Source organism: Mustela nivalis (assembly GCF_964662115.1).
Source record: "Mustela nivalis genome assembly, chromosome: 2".
NCBI lineage: Eukaryota > Metazoa > Chordata > Mammalia > Carnivora > Mustelidae > Mustela > Mustela nivalis.
In genome coordinates, this window is record NC_139021.1 from 178318355 (window position 1) to 178336072 (window position 17718).

General features: G+C 50.4%; 1 protein-coding gene across 1 annotated transcript in view; it reads left to right on the forward strand.

Annotated features, from left to right (window-relative positions):
* The window catches only part of DMBT1 (deleted in malignant brain tumors 1), a 64986-nt gene that overhangs the window by 31386 nt on the left and 15882 nt on the right, over positions 1-17718 (forward strand). The window contains exons 15-35 of the mRNA XM_082720008.1: positions 9-41; positions 1007-1039; positions 1871-1915; positions 2677-3000; positions 3430-3456; positions 4056-4088; positions 5052-5084; positions 5916-5960; positions 6722-7045; positions 7475-7501; positions 8101-8133; positions 9097-9129; positions 9961-10005; positions 10768-11091; positions 11530-11556; positions 12156-12188; positions 13153-13185; positions 14019-14063; positions 14823-15146; positions 15583-15609; positions 16208-16240. Of these exons, the coding sequence (XP_082576134.1) occupies positions 9-41; positions 1007-1039; positions 1871-1915; positions 2677-3000; positions 3430-3456; positions 4056-4088; positions 5052-5084; positions 5916-5960; positions 6722-7045; positions 7475-7501; positions 8101-8133; positions 9097-9129; positions 9961-10005; positions 10768-11091; positions 11530-11556; positions 12156-12188; positions 13153-13185; positions 14019-14063; positions 14823-15146; positions 15583-15609; positions 16208-16240 (1881 nt within the window). The remainder of the gene's footprint in view (positions 1-8; positions 42-1006; positions 1040-1870; positions 1916-2676; positions 3001-3429; positions 3457-4055; positions 4089-5051; positions 5085-5915; positions 5961-6721; positions 7046-7474; positions 7502-8100; positions 8134-9096; positions 9130-9960; positions 10006-10767; positions 11092-11529; positions 11557-12155; positions 12189-13152; positions 13186-14018; positions 14064-14822; positions 15147-15582; positions 15610-16207; positions 16241-17718) is intronic.

Here is a 17718-nt window from a genome sequence, read left to right on the forward strand (position 1 = left end):
CCTTCCAGATTGGTGGCATTCATCATCTGCAACCAATACTGGTAAGTCTCACGTTTGTCCACCTGAGGGCTTGGGCTGTGGAAGCAGCCGGGGTCTGTCAATGCACATCCCAGGTCAGCCTGTCAGTACAATCTCCCTGCTGTATACGGCTCCCAAGGTGCCCACACACAGCCAGCCTCTTACCTTCCAGATACTCAGCCTTTTTATCCCGCTGCCGGGTGGATGACTTTCGTTTTAATGAGGAGACCTACTTCCCCTTCCTCTAAGAAAGTGAAATAAGTTATTCATCAAAGAAGAAACTTAAATAATGCATTTCTTGGTGTACCTCAGAAGCTTTGAGAGAAGGAAGGGAGACAATGAATGGATATTATCACCAATAATTGATCCTTTCCAAGTAAAGTTTACCTCGTGGCTGTTGTTCAATACCTTTCCCTCGCTCTTAAGAAATGATATGGCCACTTGATTCTGTCATTGGATATATTCTCCGCAGCCGTTTAAATGCCTGCCTTGTATTTCGTTACACAGCTGTGAGCATGAAATAGTGAACTAGTCCTGAATTGCAGGACACTTGCTCTGTCCACATCTCCTGATTCTTAGGAATGATCCTCTGATGCAGAATACTTTTTCAGTCCTGCATCTGTCCCCAATTTTTCCCAGAGGAAAGCAATAAGTTTACTGGACTAAAGTTAACATAGTGCCTGGTACATAGAATGTGCTCACTAAATGCTAACTCTTCTGATGTTAAGTGTTCTATGGTCATTGCTATATGCGTGGTCCGGTGGCCATCAAGGCAGTTGTAACATTTCAGAATGTTGGCAGAGACACTGATCTCCTCCCTCATCTCCCAGAGGACTGAGGGATTCAGTCCTGGCCCTGAGTCCCTGGCCCAGTGTGCCTTACGGCATGTGGAAACTGGATCTCAGGTGGTATAGCTGAGTTTCTTCAACCCTTGGTCCCATTGGGGCACCTGTGTGCTGTGTGACTGACTCTTGTTTCTTTCTCTCAGCCACTTGGCCTCAGTTCACAACTCGCCAGCCAGGTGAGTCCGCGGCTACAATCCTCAGCCTATTATGTCCCTCTCACCCTGCTGTCGCGCTGGCACAACCACTGCTCTTTGGAGAACCTTTGGACACTTTAATGGTCCCCACTGTCACTGAGATCCTGGCAATCCTTAACTAGATGTGGGATTCACAGGAGTCTTAACTGGAGGTCGCATTCTTAAGAGTGTCACCTTCCCATGAGTTAATGAGTTCCATGCAGTATGGGGAAACTGTCCCAATAAATGGCTTCCTGCGGTTTCAGAGAACTGGCCCGTGCACCATGAATCTCAGCCCTCATGTAATCCGGGCAGATAGGTTGAGTGGGAGAATGGACACTGAGGACTGGCGCCCTCCTACCAAAGAGCCAGCAGGGCAGGCTGGATCCTGTCCCCGGGTCAGGGACAACACCCGATCCTTTGATGCAGATGTGCTTCTAACAAGGCCGTTGCAAGGGATGGGAGTGTCCCAAGTGACGGAGGAGTTCTATGTCCTGAGAGAGCTATTTGGCTACATCGGGACCCTCAACACCCCTGACACTTTCCGCCAAGATTTTGCTATGCCAAAGTCGTCAGATCTACATGAGTCAAGAGAGAAGCGTGGCAAATGTTTTCTTTGGGACATAAGAACAAGCCAGGCTTAGAGATGTGGAGGCACCTGGTTGGCTTCCCCAGCGCCTTTGTCCTGGAAAAGCTAGTAGAGCAGGAGACTAGAGCAGGGGGAGTGTGGCAGGATACAGATGGACAACGTTCACCATGCCTGCCACAAATGGTTTTCACAAAATTATTTCCATGCTGTCTAACTCTGATCTTTACTGTTCTTGCGCTATACAGACACCACCTGGTTCGACACCACCACAGCTTCAACCACAGATTTCGGTAAGTATTTCGTTCACCCTCCCAGGATCATTTTCAGCTTCGAGATAAAGCTTGGATTTGGAAGTGACAGGAGGCATCTCATGGTGTGTCCTTCTATAATCTCCTTCCTCTGTGTGTGTGTGCGTGCACGCGTGTGTGTCGCTGGGGCATAGAGAGAGAAGTCTCTGAAGATCAGATGCCGGGTCTCATCTTACAGGGTGGCCCACTGATACCATGGGGATCCTGGGCTTATGTTCAGCAAAGGTCCTCCGCCAGGGGCTCCGTGGAAGCTCTGGAGGCCTCTCTAGGACTGCTGGAACTATGCTCGTCTTGTGGCTCCCAGGCCATGGGGTCGAGCCCTGAGAAGAGGAGGGCCATGTGCTGGGCTGGTACCTCTCTTTCCGAGGGACATCCCTTCCTGGGATGTTGGCAGAATCAAGTCAGAATGCTACGGAAGACTAGAAGTTGTCTACTGAGGCACGGGTCCCGTCATGCCCCAGTGGCTGGAGAGCTCCATGCTGGGTGTTCCCCCGGCCGCATTAGGCTTGTCCACCCCCTCACTTCCATCCAGGTCATGGGTTGCTTCTTTCAGTGGAGCATCCTCAGCCTTGAGCTGACTGGGACGTCTCTGCTCTTCCCTGTGCTGACGATTGACCTTTGGCATGTGAAGGTCATTCCGTGCCCAGGGGATTAGTTCGGGATCAAGCCTTGGGTCTTACAAATGTTCTAAGCTTATGAGCTTGAGAGAGACATGAGGGGGAATTCTGTTCTGGATCCCCCAGGGACTGATTCCGGTTTGGCCCTGAGGCTGGTGAACGGAGGTGACCGTTGTCAGGGCCGCGTGGAGGTCCTGTACCGAGGCTCTTGGGGCACCGTGTGTGACGACAGCTGGGACACCAATGACGCCAACGTGGTGTGCAGGCAGCTGGGCTGCGGCTGGGCCAGGTCGGCCCCCGGAAGTGCCCGGTTTGGTCAAGGCTCAGGGCCGATTGTGCTGGATGACGTGCGCTGCTCCGGGCACGAGTCCTACCTGTGGAGCTGCCCTCACAACGGCTGGTACTCGCACAACTGTGGCCATGGAGAAGATGCTGGTGTCATCTGCTCAGGTGGGTCCTCAAGATTTGGAGCCTCTACTTCTGCTTGTTAATTCTCTAGAAGAGCTATTTTCTCTCACGGTCGCTTCATCTTCCTGAGGTTGCTGAATGGCGGCCATTTTCCCTCTTAGCTTAAGAGGAACGTGCATCACTAATCTCCAACCATCCTGATGTGGCTGTGTTTCACGGGAGGACACAGCATCTTTATCAGCCTGTCGAACAGCCGTGTGTTAGTGGGCATAAATGTTGTGAGAACAAATTCCTGCAGTACTTTTTTTTTTTTTTTTGGTGGTATCCACTGTTCGGCTACCATGGGACCCCTCTCTGAAAGTCTTTTTAGTGACTCGGGGTCAGGCCTCAGCATTTCCGGTTCTCTGGACCCCGTAAGGCTATTTCTGCACAGTCTTCAGAAACTGACAACGTGTCCTCTTTTTTTTGTAGGAGTACAAAGCACTGCTACTATCCCAGGTGAGTAGCTGTATCCCAGCCGAGCATGTGTCCTCTCTGGAATTTAACTCTCATGTTTCCAGAAACTAAAGAAGAGGTCTGGCCCTTCTCTTGGAGGACTCTAGTATTTGTTACATTGACCAGCTGCGTCCCCATGGCTTTGGCTCCACGTTAGCCTAGCCTCAGTGCCCACCGGGATCCTCTGCCACTGTCCGCTGCCAGGTTTGCCAGGAGGAGCTGCAGCGAAAGGATTTTTGGTCTCCTCTGCTCATTTCAGAGGAGAGCAACTGCTCAAGTCAGAATTGTGATCATTTGAGAGATAAGATAATAAAACTCCACCCACGCCTTGGGTGTTCAAGAATCCTATCCTGTTGGGATAGTAATCCCCAAGGTTTCCTTTGCCCCCCAGTGAAAACATTCAGTGCCAAGTGTGTTGCGCAGGGTAGCTCCACACTCTCGCCCATCTGGGCTTTTCGCAGCGCACACTGGAATGGTCCAGGTTCTGAGAAGTGCGGCCGTCAGGGAGAGATATGTGTAGAGTTACGTTTCCTTACAACCTAATGACCATGAAATGAAAACTTTCCCAATAAAATCCTAAAATCACTTCACTTTCCTTCCAGATTGGTGGCACTCATCACCTGCAACCAATACTGGTAAGTCTCACTTTTGTCCACCTGAGGGCTTGGGCTATGAAAGCAGCCGGTGTCTGTCAATGCACATCCCAGGTCAGCCTGTCAGTACGATCTCCCTGCTGTATACAGCTCCAAAGGTGCCCACACATAGCCAGCCTCTTACCTTCCAGATACTCAGCCTTTTTATCCCGCTGCCGGGTGGATGACTTTCGTTTTAATGAGGAGACCTCCTTCCCCTTCCTCTAAGAAAGTGAATAATATGTTCTTCAAAGAAGAAACTAAAAGGCTGCATTTCTTGGGGTACCTCAGAAGCTTTGAAGAAGGAAGGGAGACAATGAATGGATATTATCACCAATAATTGATCCTTTCCAAGTAAAGTTTACCTCGTGGCTGTTGCTCGATAGCTTTCCCTCACTCTTAAGAAATTACATGGCCACTTGATTCTGTCATTGGATATATTCTCCGCAGCCGTTTAAATGCCTGCCTTGTATTTCGTTACACAGCTGTGAGCATGAAATAGTGAACTAGTCCTGAATTCTTGGACACTTGCGCTGTCCACATCTCCTGATTTTAGGAATGATCCTCTGATGCAGAATTGTTTTTGAGTCTCTGCATCCCTCCCTAATTTTTCTCAGAGGAAAGCAATAAGTTTACTGGACTAAAGTTAACATAGTGCCTGGTACATAGAATGTGCTCACTAAATGCTAACTCTTCTGATGTTAAGTATTCTATGGTCTTTGCTATATGTGTGGTCCGGTGGCCATCAAGGAAGTTGTAACATTTCAGAATGTTGGCAGAGACACTGATCTCCTTCCTCATCTCCCAGAGGACTGAGGGATTCAGTCCTGGCCCTGAGTCCCTGGCCCAGTGTGCCTTACAGCATGTAGAAACTGGATCTCAGGTGGTATAGCTGAGTTTCTTCAACCCTTGGTCCCATTGGGGCACCTGTGTGCTGTGTGACTGACTCTTGTTTCTTTCTCTCAGCCACTTGGCCTCAGTTCACAACTCGCCAGCCAGGTGAGTCCGCGGCTACAATCCTCAGCCTATTATGTCCCTCTCACCCTGCTGTCACGCTGGCACAACCACTGCTCTTTGGAGAACCTGTGGACACTTTAATGGTCCCCACTGTCACTGAGATCCTGGCAATCCCTAACTCGATGTGGGATTCACAAGAGTCTTAACTGGAGGTTGCATTCTTAAGAGTGTCACCTTCCCATGAGTCCAAGAGTTCCATGCAGTATGGGGAAACTGTCCCAATAAATGGCTTCCTGCGGTTTCAGAGAACTGGCCCGTGCACCATGAATCTCAGCTCTCGTGTAATCCGGGCAGATAGGTTGAGTGGGAGAATGGACACTGAGGACTGGCGCCTTCCTACCAAAGAGCCAGCAGGGCTGGCTGGTCCTTGGGTCAGGGACAGTGCCTGATTCCTTTGACACAGATGTGCTTCTAACAAGGCAGAGAGAGCAGTTGCAAGGGATGGGAGTGTCCCAGGTGACGAGGAGTTCTTTGTCCTGTGAGAGCTATTTGGCTCCACAGTGACCCTCAGAACCCCTTACTCTTTCCACCAAGCTTTGCTATGCCAAAGCCCTCAGATCTACATGAGTCAAGAGAGAAGCGTGGTAACGTTTTCTACGGGACATAAGAAAAAGCCAGGTTAGAGATGTGGAGGCACCTGGTTGGCTTCCCCAGCAACTTTGTCCTGGAAAAGCTAGTAGAGCAGGAGACTAGAGCAGGGGGAGTGTGGCAGGATACAGATGGACAACGTTCACCATGCCTGCCACAAATGGTTTTCACAAAATTATTTCCATGCTGTCTAACTCTGATCTTTACTGTTCTTGCCCTATACAGACACCACCTGGTTCGACACCACCACAGCTTCAACCACAGATTTCGGTAAGTATTTCGTTCACCCTCCCAGGATCATTTTCAGCTTCGAGATAAAGCTTGGATTTGGAAGTGACAGGAGGCATCTCATGGTGTGTCCTTCTATAATCTCCTTCCTCTGTGTGTGTGTGCGTGCACGCGTGTGTGTCGCTGGGGCATAGAGAGAGAAGTCTCTGAAGATCAGATGCCGGGTCTCATCTTACAGGGTGGCCCACTGATACCATGGGGATCCTGGGCTTATGTTCAGCAAAGGTCCTCCGCCAGGGGCTCCGTGGAAGCTCTGGAGGCCTCTCTAGGACTGCTGGAACTATGCTCGTCTTGTGGCTCCCAGGCCATGGGGTCGAGCCCTGAGAAGAGGAGGGCCATGTGCTGGGCTGGTACCTCTCTTTCCGAGGGACATCCCTTCCTGGGATGTTGGCAGAATCAAGTCAGAATGCTACGGAAGACTAGAAGTTGTCTACTGAGGCACGGGTCCCGTCATGCCCCAGTGGCTGGAGAGCTCCATGCTGGGTGTTCCCCCGGCCGCATTAGGCTTGTCCACCCCCTCACTTCCATCCAGGTCATGGGTTGCTTCTTTCAGTGGAGCATCCTCAGCCTTGAGCTGACTGGGACGTCTCTGCTCTTCCCTGTGCTGACGATTGACCTTTGGCATGTGAAGGTCATTCCGTGCCCAGGGGATTAGTTCGGGATCAAGCCTTGGGTCTTACAAATGTTCTAAGCTTATGAGCTTGAGAGAGACATGAGGGGGAATTCTGTTCTGGATCCCCCAGGGACTGATTCCGGTTTGGCCCTGAGGCTGGTGAACGGAGGTGACCGTTGTCAGGGCCGCGTGGAGGTCCTGTACCGAGGCTCTTGGGGCACCGTGTGTGACGACAGCTGGGACACCAATGACGCCAACGTGGTGTGCAGGCAGCTGGGCTGCGGCTGGGCCAGGTCGGCCCCCGGAAGTGCCCGGTTTGGTCAAGGCTCAGGGCCGATTGTGCTGGATGACGTGCGCTGCTCCGGGCACGAGTCCTACCTGTGGAGCTGCCCTCACAACGGCTGGTACTCGCACAACTGTGGCCATGGAGAAGATGCTGGTGTCATCTGCTCAGGTGGGTCCTCAAGATTTGGAGCCTCTACTTCTGCTTGTTAATTCTCTAGAAGAGCTATTTTCTCTCACGGTCGCTTCATCTTCCTGAGGTTGCTGAATGGCGGCCATTTTCCCTCTTAGCTTAAGAGGAACGTGCATCACTAATCTCCAACCATCCTGATGTGGCTGTGTTTCACGGGAGGACACAGCATCTTTATCAGCCTGTCGAACAGCCGTGTGTTAGTGGGCATAAATGTTGTGAGAACAAATTCCTGCAGTACTTTTTTTTTTTTTTTTGGTGGTATCCACTGTTCGGCTACCATGGGACCCCTCTCTGAAAGTCTTTTTAGTGACTCGGGGTCAGGCCTCAGCATTTCCGGTTCTCTGGACCCCGTAAGGCTATTTCTGCACAGTCTTCAGAAACTGACAACGTGTCCTCTTTTTTTTGTAGGAGTACAAAGCACTGCTACTATCCCAGGTGAGTAGCTGTATCCCAGCCGAGCATGTGTCCTCTCTGGAATTTAACTCTCATGTTTCCAGAAACTAAAGAAGAGGTCTGGCCCTTCTCTTGGAGGACTCTAGTATTTGTTACATTGACCAGCTGCGTCCCCATGGCTTTGGCTCCACGTTAGCCTAGCCTCAGTGCCCACCGGGATCCTCTGCCACTGTCCGCTGCCAGGTTTGCCAGGAGGAGCTGCAGCGAAAGGATTTTTGGTCTCCTCTGCTCATTTCAGAGGAGAGCAACTGCTCAAGTCAGAATTGTGATCATTTGAGAGATAAGATAATAAAACTCCACCCACGCCTTGGGTGTTCAAGAATCCTATCCTGTTGGGATAGTAATCCCCAAGGTTTCCTTTGCCCCCCAGTGAAAACATTCAGTGCCAAGTGTGTTGCGCAGGGTAGCTCCACACTCTCGCCCATCTGGGCTTTTCGCAGCGCACACTGGAATGGTCCAGGTTCTGAGAAGTGCGGCCGTCAGGGAGAGATATGTGTAGAGTTACGTTTCCTTACAACCTAATGACCATGAAATGAAAACTTTCCCAATAAAATCCTAAAATCACTTCACTTTCCTTCCAGATTGGTGGCACTCATCACCTGCAACCAATACTGGTAAGTCTCACTTTTGTCCACCTGAGGGCTTGGGCTATGAAAGCAGCCGGTGTCTGTCAATGCACATCCCAGGTCAGCCTGTCAGTACGATCTCCCTGCTGTATACAGCTCCAAAGGTGCCCACACATAGCCAGCCTCTTACCTTCCAGATACTCAGCCTTTTTATCCCGCTGCCGGGTGGATGACTTTCGTTTTAATGAGGAGACCTCCTTCCCCTTCCTCTAAGAAAGTGAATAATATGTTCTTCAAAGAAGAAACTAAAAGGCTGCATTTCTTGGGGTACCTCAGAAGCTTTGAAGAAGGAAGGGAGACAATGAATGGATATTATCACCAATAATTGATCCTTTCCAAGTAAAGTTTACCTCGTGGCTGTTGCTCGATAGCTTTCCCTCACTCTTAAGAAATTACATGGCCACTTGATTCTGTCATTGGATATATTCTCCGCAGCCGTTTAAATGCCTGCCTTGTATTTCGTTACACAGCTGTGAGCATGAAATAGTGAACTAGTCCTGAATTCTTGGACACTTGCGCTGTCCACATCTCCTGATTTTAGGAATGATCCTCTGATGCAGAATTGTTTTTGAGTCTCTGCATCCCTCCCTAATTTTTCTCAGAGGAAAGCAATAAGTTTACTGGACTAAAGTTAACATAGTGCCTGGTACATAGAATGTGCTCACTAAATGCTAACTCTTCTGATGTTAAGTATTCTATGGTCTTTGCTATATGTGTGGTCCGGTGGCCATCAAGGAAGTTGTAACATTTCAGAATGTTGGCAGAGACACTGATCTCCTTCCTCATCTCCCAGAGGACTGAGGGATTCAGTCCTGGCCCTGAGTCCCTGGCCCAGTGTGCCTTACAGCATGTAGAAACTGGATCTCAGGTGGTATAGCTGAGTTTCTTCAACCCTTGGTCCCATTGGGGCACCTGTGTGCTGTGTGACTGACTCTTGTTTCTTTCTCTCAGCCACTTGGCCTCAGTTCACAACTCGCCAGCCAGGTGAGTCCGCGGCTACAATCCTCAGCCTATTATGTCCCTCTCACCCTGCTGTCACGCTGGCACAACCACTGCTCTTTGGAGAACCTGTGGACACTTTAATGGTCCCCACTGTCACTGAGATCCTGGCAATCCCTAACTCGATGTGGGATTCACAAGAGTCTTAACTGGAGGTTGCATTCTTAAGAGTGTCACCTTCCCATGAGTCCAAGAGTTCCATGCAGTATGGGGAAACTGTCCCAATAAATGGCTTCCTGCGGTTTCAGAGAACTGGCCCGTGCACCATGAATCTCAGCTCTCGTGTAATCCGGGCAGATAGGTTGAGTGGGAGAATGGACACTGAGGACTGGCGCCTTCCTACCAAAGAGCCAGCAGGGCTGGCTGGTCCTTGGGTCAGGGACAGTGCCTGATTCCTTTGACACAGATGTGCTTCTAACAAGGCAGAGAGAGCAGTTGCAAGGGATGGGAGTGTCCCAGGTGACGAGGAGTTCTTTGTCCTGTGAGAGCTATTTGGCTCCACAGTGACCCTCAGAACCCCTTACTCTTTCCACCAAGCTTTGCTATGCCAAAGCCCTCAGATCTACATGAGTCAAGAGAGAAGCGTGGTAACGTTTTCTACGGGACATAAGAAAAAGCCAGGTTAGAGATGTGGAGGCACCTGGTTGGCTTCCCCAGCAACTTTGTCCTGGAAAAGCTAGTAGAGCAGGAGACTAGAGCAGGGGGAGTGTGGCAGGATACAGATGGACAACGTTCACCATGCCTGCCACAAATGGTTTTCACAAAATTATTTCCATGCTGTCTAACTCTGATCTTTACTGTTCTTGCCCTATACAGACACCACCTGGTTCGACACCACCACAGCTTCAACCACAGATTTCGGTAAGTATTTCGTTCACCCTCCCAGGATCATTTTCAGCTTCGAGATAAAGCTTTGGTTTGCAAGTGACAGGAGGCATCTCCGGGTGTGTCCTTCCACAACCTCCTTCCTCTGTGTGTGTGTGCGCGCACGCGTGTGTGTCTCTGGGGCATAGAGAGAGAAGTCTCTGACGATCCGATGCCGGGTCTCATCTTACAGGGTGGCCCACTGATTCCATGGGGATCCTGGGCTTATGTTCAGCAAAGGTCCTCCCCCAGAGGCTCCGTGGAAGCTCTGGAGGCCTCTCTAGGACTGCTGGAACTATGCTCGTCTTGTGGCTCCCAGGCAATGGGGTCGAGCCCTGAGAAGAGGAGGGCCATGTGCTGGGCTGGTACCTCTCTTCCCGAGGGACATCGCTTCCTGGGATGTTGGCAGAACCAAGTCTGAATGCTACGGAAGACTAGAGGTTGTCCACTGAGGCACGGGTCCCGTCATGCCCCAGTGGCTGGAGAGCTCCATGCTGGGTGTGCCCAGGCCGCATTAGGCTTGTCCACCCCCTCACTTCCATCCAGGTCATGGGTTGCTTCTTTCAGGGGAGCATCCTCAGCCTTGAGCTGACTGGGACGTCTCTGCTCTTCCCTGTGCTGACGATTGACCTTTGGCATGTTGAAGGTCATTCCATGCCCAGCGGATTAGTTCGGGATCAAGCCTTGGGTCTCACAAATGTTCTAAGCTTATGAGCTTGAGAGAGACATAAAGGGGGAATTCTGTTCTGGATCCCTCAGGGACTGATTCCGGTTTGGCCCTGAGGCTGGTGAACGGAGGTGACCGTTGTCAGGGCCGCGTGGAGGTCCTGTACCGAGGCTCTTGGGGCACCGTGTGTGACGACAGCTGGGACACCAATGACGCCAACGTGGTGTGCAGGCAGCTGGGCTGTGGCTGGGCCAGGTCGGCCCCCGGAAGTGCCCGGTTTGGTCAAGGCTCAGGGCCGATTGTGCTGGATGACGTGCGCTGCTCCGGGCACGAGTCCTTCCTGTGGAGATGCCCTCACAATGGCTGGAACTCGCACAACTGTGGCCATAGAGAAGATGCTGGTGTCGTCTGCTCAGGTGGGTCCTCAAGATTTGGAGCCTCTACTTCTGCTTGTTAATTCTCTAGAAGAGCTATTTTCTCTCATGTTCGCTTCATCATTCTGAGTTTGCCGAAGGGCGGCCATTTTCCCTCTAGGTTAAGAGGAACGTGCATCACTAATCTCCAACCATACTGATGTGGCTGTGTTTCACGGGAGGACACAGCATCTTTATCAGCCTGTCAAACAGCAGTGTGTTAGTGGGCATAAATGTTGTGAGAACAATTTCCTGCAGTACTTTTTTTTTTTTTTTTTTTTTTTGGTGGTATCCACTGTTCAGCTACCATGGGACCCCTCTCTGAAAGTCTTTTTAGTGACTCGGGGTCAGGCACTCAGCATTTCTGGTTCTCTGGACCCCGTAAGGCTTCTTTCTGCACAGTCTTCCCAGAAACTGACAACGTGTCCTCTTTTTTTGTAGGAGTACAAAGCACTGCTACTACCCCAGGTGAGTAGCTGTATCCCAGCCGAGCATGTGTCCTCTCTGGAATTTAACTCTCATGTTTCCAGAAACTAAAGAAGAGGTCTGGCCCTTCTCTTGGAGGACTCTAGTATTTGTTACAGTGACCAGCTGTGTCCCCAGGGCTTTGGCTCCAACTTAGCTTAGCCTCAGGGCCCACCAGGATCCTCTGCCACTGTCCTCTGCCAGGTTTGCCAGGAGGAGCTGCAGCGGAAGGATTTTTGGTCTCCTCTGCTCATTTCAGAGCAGAGCAACTGCTCAAGTGAGAATTGTGATCATTTGAGAGATAAGACAAGGAATACGCCAACCATGGCTTGTGTGTTCAAGAATCCTATCCCGTTGGGAGAGTAATCCCCAAGGTTTCCTTTGCCCCCCAGTGAAAACTTCAGTGCCAAGTGTGTTGCGCAGGGTAGCTCCACACTCTCGCCCATCTGGGCTTTTCGCAGTGCACACTGGAATGGTCCAGGTTCTGAGAAGTGCTGCCTTCAGGGAGAGATATGTGTAGAGTTACGTTTCCTTACAACCTAATGACCATGGAATGAAAACTTTCCCAATAAAATCCTAAAATCACTTCACTTTCCTTCTAGATTGGTGGCACTCATCACCTGCAACCAATACTGGTAAGTCTCACGTTTGTCCACCTGAGGGCTTGGGCTGTGGAAGCAGCCGGTGTCTGTCAATGCACATCCCAGGTCAGCCTGTCAGTACAATCTCCCTGCTGTATACGGCTCCCAAGATGCCCACACACAGCCAGCCTCTTACCTTCCAGATACTCAGCCTTTTTATCCCGCTGCCGGGTGGATGACTTTCGTTTTAATGAGGAGACCTACTTCCCCTTCCTCTAAGAAAGTGAATAATATGTTCTTCAAAGAAGAAACTAAAAGACTGCATTTCTTGGGGTACCTCAGGAGCTTTGAGAGAAGGAAGGGAGACAATGAATGGATATTATCACCATAATCGATCCTTTCCAAGTAAAGTTTACCTCGTGGCTGTTGCTCGATAGCTTTCCCTCGCTCTTAAGAAATGATATGGCCACTTGATTCTGTCATTGGATATATTCTCTGCAGTCGTTTAAATGCCTGCCTTGTATTTCGTTACACAGCTGTGAGCATGAAATAGTGAACTAGTCCTGAATTCTTGGACACTTGCGCTGTCCACATCTCCTGATTCTTAGGAATGATCCTCTGATGCAGAATTGTTTTTGAGTCTCTGCATCCCTCCCCAATTTTTCCCAGAGGAAAGCAATCAGTTTACTGGACTAAAGTTAACATAGTGCCTGGTACATAGAATGTGCTCACTAAATGCTAACTCTTCTGATGTTAAGTATTCTATGGTCTTTGCTATATACATGGTCCGGTGGCCATCAAGGCAGTTGTAACATTTCAGAATGTTGGCAGAGACACTGATCTCCTCCCTCATCTCCCAGTGGACTGAGGGATTCAGTCCTGGCCCTGAGTCCCTGGCCCAGTGTGCCTTACGGCATGTAGAAACTGGATCTCAGGTGGTATAGCTGAGTTTCTTCAACCCTTGGTCCCATTGAGGCACCTGTGTGCTGTGTGACTGACTCTTGTTTCTTTCTCTCAGCCACTTGGCCTCAGTTCACAACTCGCCAGCCAGGTGAGTCCGCGGCTACAATCCTCAGGCTATTATGTCCCTCTCACCCTGCTGTCACGCTGGCACAACCACTGCTCTTTGGAGAACCTGTGGACACTTTAATGGTCCCCACTGTCACTGAGATCCTGGCAATCCCTAACTCGATGAGGGATTCACAAGAGTCTTAACTGGAGGTCGCATTCTTAAGAGTGTCACCTTCCCATGAGTCCATGAGTTCCATGCAGTATGGGGAAACTGTCCCAATAAATGGCTTCCTGTGGTTTCAGAGAACTGGCCCGTGCACCATGAATCTCAGCTCTCGTGTAATCCGGGCAGATAGGTTGAGTGGGAGAATGGACACTGAGGACTGGCGCCTTCCTACCAAAGAGCCAGCAGGGCTGGCTGGTCCTTGGGTCAGGGACAGTGCCTGATTCCTTTGACACAGATGTGCTTCTAACAAGGCAGAGACAGCAGTTGCAAGGGATGGGAGTGTCCCAGGTGACGAGGAGTTCTTTGTCCTGTGAGAGCTATTTGGCCACATAGGGACCCTCAACACCCCTGACACTTTCCGCCAAGCTTTTGCTATGCCAAATTCCTCAGATCTACATGAGTCAAGAGAGAAGCGTGGCAAATGTTTTCTATGGGACATAAGAACAAGCCAGGCTTAGAGATGTGGGGCACCTGGTTGGCTCCCCTAGCGCCTTTGTCCCGGAAAAGCTAGTAGAGCAGGAGACAAGAGCAGGGGGAGTGTGGCAGGATACAGATGGACAACGTTCACCATGCCTGCCATATGCAATTTTCACAAAATGCTTTCCATGCTGTCTAACTCTGATCTTTACTGTTGTTGCCCTATACAGACACCACCTGGTTCGACACCACCACAGCTTCAACCACAGATTTCGGTAAGTATTTCGTCCACCCTCCCAGGATCATTTTCAGCTTCTAGATAAAGCTTGGATTTGGAAGTGACAGGAGGTATCTCATGGTGTGTCCTTCTATAACCTCCTTCCTCTGTGTGTGTGTGCGCACGTGTGTGTGTCGCTGGGGGATAGAGAGAGAAGTTTCTGAAGAACAGATGGCGGGTCTCATTTTACAGGGTGACCCACTGATTCCATGGGGATCCTGGGCTTATGCTTAGCAAAGGTCCTCCCCCATGGGCTCCGTGGAAGCCCTGGAGGCCACTGTAGGACTGCTGGAACTATGCTGGTTTTCTGGCTCCCAGGCCATGGTTTCGATCCCTGAGAAGAGGAGGTCATGTGCTGGGCTGGTACCTCTCTTCCCGAGGGACATCCCTTCCTGGGATGTTGGCAGAACCAAGTCAGAATGCTACAGAAGACTAGAGGTTGTCCACTGAGGCACGGGTCCCGTCATGCCCCAGTGGCTGGAGAGCTCCATGCTGGGTGTTCCCAGGCCGCATTAGGCTTGTCCACCCCCTCACTTCCATCCAGGTCATGGGTTGCTTCTTTCAGTGGAGCATCCTCAGCCTTGAGCTGACTGGGACGTCTCTGTTCTTCCCTGTGCTGACGATTGACCTTTGGCATGTTGAAGGTCATTCCGTGCCCAGGGGATTAGTTCAGGATCAAGCCGTGGGTCTTACAAATGTTCTAAGCTTATGAGCTTGAGAGAGACATAAAGGGGGAATTCTGTTCTGGATCCCTCAGGGACTGATTCCGGTTTGGCCCTGAGGCTGGTGAACGGAGGTGACCGTTGTCAGGGCCGCGTGGAGGTCCTGTACCGAGGCTCTTGGGGCACCGTGTGTGACGACAGCTGGGACACCAATGACGCCAACGTGGTGTGCAGGCAGCTGGGCTGTGGCTGGGCCAGGTCGGCCCCCGGAAGTGCCCGGTTTGGTCAAGGCTCAGGGCCGATTGTGCTGGATGACGTGCGCTGCTCCGGGCACGAGTCCTACCTGTGGAGCTGCCCTCACAACGGCTGGTACTCGCACAACTGTGGCCATGGAGAAGATGCTGGTGTCATCTGCTCAGGTGGGTCCTCAAGATTTGGAGCCTCTACTTCTGCTTGTTAATTCTCTAGAAGAGCTATTTTCTCTCACGGTCGCTTCATCTTCCTGAGGTTGCTGAATGGCGGCCATTTTCCCTCTTAGCTTAAGAGGAACGTGCATCACTAATCTCCAACCATACTGATGTGGCTGTGTTTCACGGGAGGACACAGCATCTTTATCAGCCTGTCGAACAGCCGTGTGTTAGTGGGCATATGTTGTGAGAACAAATTCCTGCAGTACTTTTTTTTTTTTTTTTTTTTTTGGTGGTATCCACTGTTCGGCTACCATGGGACCCCTCTCTGAAAGTCTTCTGAGTGACTCAGGGTCAGGCACCCAGCATTTCTGGTTCTCTGGACCCCGTAAGGCTTCTTTCTGCACAGTCTTCCCAGAAACTGACAACGTGTCCTCTTTTTTTGTAGGAGTACAAAGCACTGCTACTATCCCAGGTGAGTAGCTGTGTCCCAGCCAAGCATGTGTCCTCTCTGGAATTTAACTCTCATGTTTCCAGAAACTAAAGAAGAGGTCTGGCCCTTCTCTTGGAGGTCTCTAGTATTTGTTACAGTGACCAGCTGCGTCCCCAGGGCTTTGGCTCCAACTTAGCTTAGCCTCAGGGCCCACCGGGATCCCCTGCCACTGTCCTCTGCCAGCTTTTCCAGGAGGAGCTGCAGCGGAAGGATTTTTGGTCTCCTCTGCTCATTTCAGAGCAGAGCAACTGCTCAAGTGAGAATTGTGACCATTTCAGAGATAAGATAATGAAAACGCCAACCATGGCTTGTGTGTTCCAGAATCCTATCCCGTTGGGAGAGTAATCCCCAACGTTTCCTTTGCCCCCCTGAAAACATTCAGTGCCAAGTGTGTTGCGCAGGGTAGCTCCACACTCTCGCCCATCTGGGCTTTTCGCAGTGCACACTGGAATGGTCCAGGTTCTGAGAAGTGCTCCCGTCAGGGAGAGATTTGTGTAGAGTTACGTTTCCTTACAAACTAATGACCATGGAATGAAAACTTTCCCAATAAAATCCTAAAATCACTTCACTTTCCTTCCAGATTGGTGGCATTCATCACCTGCAACCAATACTGGTAAGTCTCACGTTTGTCCACCTGAGGGCTTGGGCTGTGAAAGCAGCCGGGGTCTGTCAGTGCACATCCCAGGTCAGCCTGTCAGTACAATCTCCCTGCTGTATACGGCTCCCAAGGTGCCCACACTCAGCCAGCCTCTTACTTTCCAGATACTCAGCCTTTTTATCCTGCTGCCGGGTGGATGACTTTCGTTTTAATGAGGAGACCTACTTCCCCTTCCTCTAAGCAAGTGAAATAAGTTGTTCTTCAAAGAAGAAACTTAAATGATGCATTTCTTGGGGTACCTCAGGAGCTTTGAGAGAAGGAAGGGAGACAATGAATGGATATTATCACCAATAATTGATCCTTTCCAAGCAAAGTTTACCTCGTGGCTGTTGCTCGATAGCTTTCCCTCGCTCTTAAGAAATGATATGGCCACTTGATTCTGTCATTGGATATATTCTCTGCAGTCGTTTAAATGCCTGCCTTGTATTTCGTTACACAGCTGTGAGCATGAAATAGTGAACTAGTCCTGAATTGCAGGACACTTGCTCTGTTCACATCTCCTGATTCTTAGGAATGATCCTCTGATGCAGAATACTTTTTCAGTCCTGCATCTGTCCCCAATTTTTCCCAGAGGAAAGCAATAAGTTTACTGGACTAAAGTTAACATAGTGCCTGGTACATAGAATGTGCTCACTAAATGCTAACTCTTCTGATGTTAAGTATTCTATGGTCTTTGCTATATACGTGGTCCGGTGGCCATCAAGGCAGTTGTAACATTTCAGAATGTTGGCAGAGACACTGATCTCCTCCCTCATCTCTCAGTGGACTGAGGGATTCCTGGCCCTGAGTCCCTGGCCCAGTGTGCCTTACAGCATGTAGAAACTGGTCCCCACTGTCACTGAGATCCTGGCAATCCTTAACTAGATGTGGGATTCACAGGAGTCTTAACTGGAGGTCGCATTCTTAAGAGTGTCACCTTCCCATGAGTCCATGAGTTCCATGCAGTATGGGGAAACTGTCCCAATAAATGGCTTCCTGCGGTTTCAGAGAACTGGCCTGTGCACCATGAATCTCAGCTCTCGTGTAATCCGAGCAGATAGGTTGAGTGGGAGAATGGACACTGAGGACTGGCGCCTTCCTACCAAAGAGCCAGCAGGCAGGCTGGCTCCTGTCCCTGGGTCATGCACAGCCCCCGATTCCTTTGAAACAGATGTGCTTCTAACAAGGCAGTTGCAAGGGATGGGAGTGTTCCAGGTGACGGAGGAGTTCTAAGTCCTGAGAGAGCTATTTGTCTCCATAGGGACCCTCAGCACCACTGACTCTTTCTGTCAAGTTTTGCTATGCCAAAGCCCTCAGATCTACATGACTCAAGAGAGACCCGTTGCAAACCTTTTCTACGGGACAAAAGAGCAAGCCAGGCTTAGAGATGTGAGGCACCTAGTTCGCTTCTCCAACGCCTTTGTCCATGAAAAGCTAGCAGAGCAGGAGACTAG